Below are 6,888 nucleotides of genomic sequence, written 5' to 3'. Positions count from 1 at the left end.
TGAGACGGCTTGCAGAATTTTACCAGTAGACAGTGAGTGGAAAAGGAAGAGGTACCCACTTGCTGCATTTTACCAGCAGGGGATGAGACACTGCTTGCTGTATTTTGCCAGCAGTCAGAGGGGTAAAAGGAAAATGACGGGAATACGGAGGGGGGTTGGTCTAGAGTAAGAGCACCCAGAATAGCTTGCACTAATACTTTATTCAGCTCTAGATACATCAGGTGTTTTCCACGGCCCGAGGACTGGGAGGGAATTGGCTTACAGGCTAACGCGTGCCTTTTTATAGGGGAGCAACGCCGTAGAGGAAATAATGCCGCTTCTGTCACTCTCGCCGGAGTATCTCTTCCTCTTCTTCTGTGGAAAGCGAGGGAGGCTAGATGGAGAGGCTAGGCGCGTAGAGGATATTCAAGCGACAAAGACAGCAACAGTTCCAAACTCTTGCCTCCCTATAATAAGTTATAATTTCTATCGGCAAAACAAGTGTCTGAGAGAGGAAATCAATGTATTGGGTTAAGCTAACTTTAGTTTATAATATTACATTGGTTTGCTCATAATTTTTACCGCTTAGGTGCGTATAACAATGTCTGCCATGTTCAGTAGGTATAAATGCATGGTAATCTTTCTTGCTACTAAAAATGATTTCAGTTTCCTTGCATTACTTCTTTGCTCACTGAAATAGGGCTGTAGCATCTAGGGTGCGATTTTTAGCAGAACATTGTAAGATCAAACTTGCCGAATTTCATTAAAAATTTTTCCCTATACCATCATATGCTTCCTAACCATGAGCAATAGGATGCTAATGTCTCTCATCTAAAACTCCGAAATCTGCCTTGTGAGCTAGGATTTCTGCAAAATTGCTCTTCTTTTTAAAATGCTGAACTGCTCCTTTTGAAACGTAGTACACTGAAAAAATCACCTTAGGGAAATTCACAATTATCTTCTTGTACTCATAAACGGCAACAGTGTAATTACTCAAATTGCCCGATATGATTTCCATGATTTTGTGCTTAATTTCTCCATATTTAGATAGTAATTAACCAGTGCAAATATTGTGGCCTGTCCATTATTCCAGTCGAATAACTGCGCGAAGTATTGGAGAACAAATTCGTCAGCATTTATGATCAGCGATTTACACTCCATCTGTCAGTCTGCAGCCAATAATCAAATTTGATTTCTTACTAATTTTCCTCATCAAAAGCTTAAATCAAATTATATTTAATTTGAGTAATATCGGAGCAATTTTGGCATTCTTCTCATTGGCAGGAACTTGTTGTATTAGGGCACACAGTTCACTTTAATCAATCGCGATAACCCTTTAAAATCACCTCTGGATAATTCTTTAAATACTGCAAATTTATTCTTTTTCGCATTACCTTCACGTTTGCATGGTGAACACAAACGCATTCTATGTGGGAACCGCTACTCCCTGCCAAAACGGAATGTTTCGGTCTGAGTTGTGTTAATTTCGTGAAGCATATTTTAATCTCTACAAATTCTGCCTGAAATTCTGCATACAATTAATTTAAATTACTCAAAATTAATCTTTCTGAATGAGAACTTTCTTGTCATTCACTCGAAAAGTCTCACAATCCTCCATTTGAGGCATTAAGCGACTCATATTGTCGCGCTTATAAAATTTTGATACGAAATCTTCAGTTTCAAGACTCAAAAGGCTTCCTTTTTTGCGTAGGCAGAATTAAAATCGTTTAGTTAGGAACTAACTTATTCGCATTTTTAGCTCGTCGTTCTGATGATTCGAATTCGACCATTAGTTGTCTGCAATTTCAAGAACTTGGAGTAAGTGCGAGAAGTTCAATTTTCTCAGCTTTACTCGTTGATGACTTAAACCTCTCTTTAGCTTAATCCAGAACTTCCACTACCGCCTCATGATATTTGCTATTGCATATCGTAATCTTTATCTCGAGTTTTCCAAAGGAGGAAACTGAACCGCCATCATCATTTGAGATGAGAAATTAATTAGTTTTAACATCATCAACATATTGATTCGCGCATTCATCCGCTATTACTCAACCTTATAAAATATATAATTAAAAACCTGCAAAGTGACACCATTTTGAAACACAATTTCGCAATAAAATATATAGATGATTAATGCTTGTCTTCTACCGTAGATTTTCTTTTTGACTTTTAGGAATTTGTAGTACTCTGACATCTAGCGGATGACATTTGAAACTAATATCTCTGATAATCGCAGTCGTCATTTGTTTCCTATAATGACTTGATGAGAAACAAATAAAGAACAAGTGACTTTCGAAATACATATTCTAATCTACACACTCTTATAGGAAAAAACCTAAGCTTTTTTTTAAACAAAAAACCTGTCTTATTTCGAAAAAAGTCAATTTCATTTTTGACCTTCGGCAGCTATTTATAGTAGATCAAAATACGAAAAATTGATTCCCATTACTTTTTTCAATAAAATAAAAATGACCAAAGTTATACCATTTTCCAAATCCAAAAAACGAAACGAAAATTAAAATTTAAAGCCAAATAAAGCGTGATATGGGAAAAACTCAAAAAAGAAAAACGTCACTTTTTCAGGGATCTACTAGACTGTGTAAATAACTTTTGAAATTCGCTTTCGCAAAGTTTTAACAATTTGTTTTAAAATGCATATTTCTTGTTCGAAAATTCACCCTATGAAGTTGGCCCCCCGAAGTTCACATTTTTGAACTTTTCTTTTTGCATATGTTTGTACGTAGTTTGTACTGTTTGTACATCCAATATTTTTGCTTGTACCCTCTTGGTTGCCCGGCTAGGGGAAAATCAAAATTTCGTGCTATCCCCCCAAAATCCCAATTTCTCAAATTTTCTTTTTCCATATATTTGTACGTTGTTTGTACTGTTTTTACATTCAATATTTTCATTTTTACCCTCCTGGTTACGAAATTAGGGGCGAAATTAATTTCCGTGGGCTAACTTCACACGTCTCCCCGGAATTCTAATTTCTCGTAATTTTCTTTTTGCACACGTTTGTATGTCGTTTGTACTGTTTGTACATTCAATATTTCCGTTTGTACCCTCGTGGTTGCCCGGCTAGGGGGAAATCAAAATGTCGTGCTATCCCCCCGAAATTAAAATTTCGCAAATTTTCTTTTTGTATCCGTTTGTACGTCGTTTTTACCGTTTGTACATCCAACATTTTTGTTTTTACTCTCCAGGTTACTAAATTAGGGGCAAAATTAATTTCGGGGGGCTAACTTCACGCATTAACCTGAAATTCAAATTTCTCCAATTTTCTTTTTGAATACGTTTGTACGTCGTCTGTACTGTTTTTACATTCAACATTATCGCGTATACCTTCTTGGTTGCCCGGCTACGGGGAAATAAAAATTTCGTGCAATCTCCCTGAAATTCAAATTTTTCAAATTTCCTTTTTGCATAAGTTTGCACGTCGTTTGTACTGTCCGTAAAATCAATATTTTCGTTGTGCCCTCCTGGTTATGAAATTAGAAGGCGAAATAAATTTCGGGGGGCTAACTTTACGCAGCCCCCCGAAATTTAAATTTCTCAAATTTTCTTTTTGCATACGTTTGTACGTCGTTTATACTGTTTGTCATTCACTATTTTCGTTTTTACCCTGTTGGTTTCTCGGCTAGGGGAAAATCAAAATTTCATACAAACGACGCACAAACGCATGCAAAACGAAAGTTTAAAGAATGTAAACTTTGGGGGGCCAACTCTATGGTGGTCGAAAATTCATCTGTCTGCTCGGAAATTTAAATATTTGGTCAAAAAATTACATTTTATTTGGTCGAAAATTATTATATATATATTTGAAATAAACCGTGATCGTAGAAATGTTTTTTTTTTAAATACAGCTTTACGGTTTTTATGTAATTTTTTTTGAACTGAAAATTTCACTACTCTATTGTAAGTTAAAAATATATCTTTTTTAGTTGAAATTCTAACCTTTCCTTATTAAAAATTAATTTTTATAAGTGACAATAAAACAAAATTCCGTTTTTTTGTTGTTGAAAATCTGCTTCTATTTAGTGAAGATTCAACTAATTGTCTTCGAATTCATATATTTTGTTAAGAGTTAGGATTTTTTTCTAAAAATCCATCTTTTTGGTTTCAAATTAATAATTGTGGTTGAAAATGTATCTTTTTTAAAAAATTGATTTCTTGGATTTGTGATTAAAGTACTGTGGTGGAAATTGATTGGTTTTTTTTTGTAATTGAAAATATATATTCAAACTTATAAATAAACAGTCTTGTTTTTTGTTCATATTTATCTTTATTAGTTAAAAGTTTATGTATTTTGTTGAAATTTGGTCTTTTTGTGATGATAATTCTTATGTTTCGCCCGAAAATTCCGCTTTTTTGTAGATACACTGAACTCTCGCTTGCCATCAAGCGTCGTTTAAAATTCATTTGTTTTGTTCGAAATTAACTTTTGAATAAGGATTTTCGTACATAATTATATGCAATTTTGACTTGGTAAAGGTAATTTGTAGCATGAATCGGGAAAAGGGAATTTGCGTACAGAATTACAATTTTCAATTTGGAACAGAATTTCTGCAAAAAATTGTAATTTAGATTTTAGGACAGGGACTTTTCATAAAGAATTATCCTTTGACTTGAAATAGAGAATTTATTACCTGAAATGGAAATTTTTTATTAAAAACTTACCTGTTCTTCCAGTTTGTTTGTGGAAACTGTAGGATAAGACGTCATAGTTTCTCCCAGCATCGACGAAATATAATTTAGGAGCACCAAACGCGAATCCACTGCTCGAAGTAACTTCCTTTATGTGTTTTACACAATATGGAATATGATTCAAAGAGCCCACACTTCCGAATTTAAATCCATGAGTGTTCACCGTCCCTAGAATATAAAATGCAATTTGAAATATAATAATTGATCAAGGGGAAAAATCCATCCCGTTGGTAGAAAATTGATGCATTTTTTTGAAAAGTCGTATTTATGGTAGAAAATTAATCCTTGTCATTAAAGATTTATAGTTTCGGTTTAAAATTAATCTTCTTTAGTGCAAAATTTAACCATTTTGTTGAAACCCTATTTATGAAATGAATTTTTGTAACTAAAAATTTAATTATTCCGTTTTTAATTGTAACTAAAACTTTTTTTTTGTTCAAAATTACACTGATTGCTTAAATATTTGTGTATTTTTCTGAAAATTGTTCTTTTTGGTAACCAATTTATCTTTTTGTTTGAAAACTATTTTCTTTTACCGAAAATTTGACAGTTTTATTCGTGATTTGTAAATGAATATTTATTTAGATTTAAATTCCACTTTTTGGTTTCTAACACAGCACCACAAAATAGTTTTGGGAGTTTACTGGGATTCTAATAGGTATATTTGATGTTTTTGAGGTCGCTGAACACGCATCCATTCGAAGAATTGAGCTAGCACGTTAGGATTTGCAGTAAAATTTAAAAAAATAGTTAAAAACCTGGCATTTCTGCATAAATTTCGTCTCCAAACCTACAAACCCTAAATTAACTAGCCTCAAACTCACAAACTAACAACCCACAAGCCCCGAACCAACAAGCCTCAAACCCACAATCTCCATAGCAACAAACGCACAAATCCCAAATCTTAAGACAACAAGCACCAAACTGTCGGCGAGGAACAAAGTATCTGCAACGAACATGCTGGCCGTCCCGGTAGTACTCTATTAATTTGGAGTAGTTCTATTGACGAAGACCGAGCTCAGATCCCTTAATATAGGGACAAGAAAGATTATGCACATGAACAAAAGCATTCATCTTAAGTCTTCCGTTCCACGACTGTACATCTCACGGTGTCAAGGTGGTCGCGGAATATTGAGCCTTGAATGTCTTCGCAACAGGATTATTCTGGGTACAGCACAAAGAGCTGCAAATGAAAGAGGCCCTCTTCTTAAAATGGTCAGGAATCACGAAGAAGTGGGCAAAGGAGCGTTTCTGTACAAAGCAGCGAAGGAGGCTGCTGAAACACTCGGACTTAACTTCAGTTTAAAGGGTTAAGCAAAATGAATCAAATCTTATCTATCTCGAGTACTCACTCCTGAAAGGCCGGATTAAGAAAGCACAAGAGAAAAACTTTTGTGAACAGATCCTCGATAAGAGGATGCACGGTATCTTCCACAGCAATGTGAAGGATCAGTCAATGTCTTGTGAGCTAACGTTTCCTTTCCTTAAATCGCCCGGATTGAAGTCTGGTACGGAGGGTTTCATTTTTGCATGCCAACACGGTGTCATTTCCACCTTAACATACCGTTGCCATATTCTGAGCTAAGACATTCCTGATGATAGCTGCAGGGCGTGCCATGCACACTCCGAGCATTTAGCTACTACATTTTAAGAGCTACATTCGAAGGCACAATGCGGCACTTAGAGTGCCTAATTACCATCTCTGTCACTCTTACGGTGTTAACCTTAATATCGCACCTCTAAATGCTCCTAGGGAAATCGAGTCAACTGTCGAGAATGGGAAGTGCCGCATATACTGGAGCTTTGATATTCTCGACAATTGTTTCTGTTTCGCACTCGAGGCCTGACATGGTTCTTCTTGAATGCGTGAAGCGAACCATGTTCGTTATCGAATTTTCGGCACCAGCTGACAAAAACATCATAGCCAAAGAGAATGAAAAGAAAGAGAGGTATCGAGACCTTATGAGGGAGTTGCAACGATTGTACCAGAATATTCTGTTAAACTAATCGTCCTTATCGTCAGCGCTCCTGGAGGTGCCAAACTTTCACTTGCTAATGCCCTAAAAGCATCCCTGCGTGTCAACAATATGCTAAAACACTCGCGGAAAAAATGCAGAAAGCGGTAGTCCTTGAGTCGCTCTATGTCCTCAGGATGCACGAGACTTTTTCCGGATCGTCGTATTGATTCCCTTATGACAAATTTCT

The 6,888-nt window shown here is 35.7% G+C and overlaps 1 protein-coding gene across 1 annotated transcript in view; it reads right to left on the bottom strand.

The window, feature by feature from the left end:
- The window catches only part of LOC117176954 (regucalcin-like), a 45,014-nt gene that overhangs the window by 2,032 nt on the left and 36,094 nt on the right, over positions 1-6,888 (bottom strand). The window contains exon 3 of the mRNA XM_033367370.1: positions 4,657-4,851. Coding sequence (XP_033223261.1) covers positions 4,657-4,851 — 195 coding nt within the window. The remainder of the gene's footprint in view (positions 1-4,656; positions 4,852-6,888) is intronic.

This window comes from Belonocnema kinseyi, chromosome 7 (genome assembly GCF_010883055.1).
Source record: "Belonocnema kinseyi isolate 2016_QV_RU_SX_M_011 chromosome 7, B_treatae_v1, whole genome shotgun sequence".
NCBI classification, from domain to species: Eukaryota; Metazoa; Arthropoda; class Insecta; order Hymenoptera; family Cynipidae; genus Belonocnema; species Belonocnema kinseyi.
The sequence above is the reverse complement of the archived record's forward strand: the minus strand, read 5'-3'. Positions and strand labels throughout refer to the sequence as shown.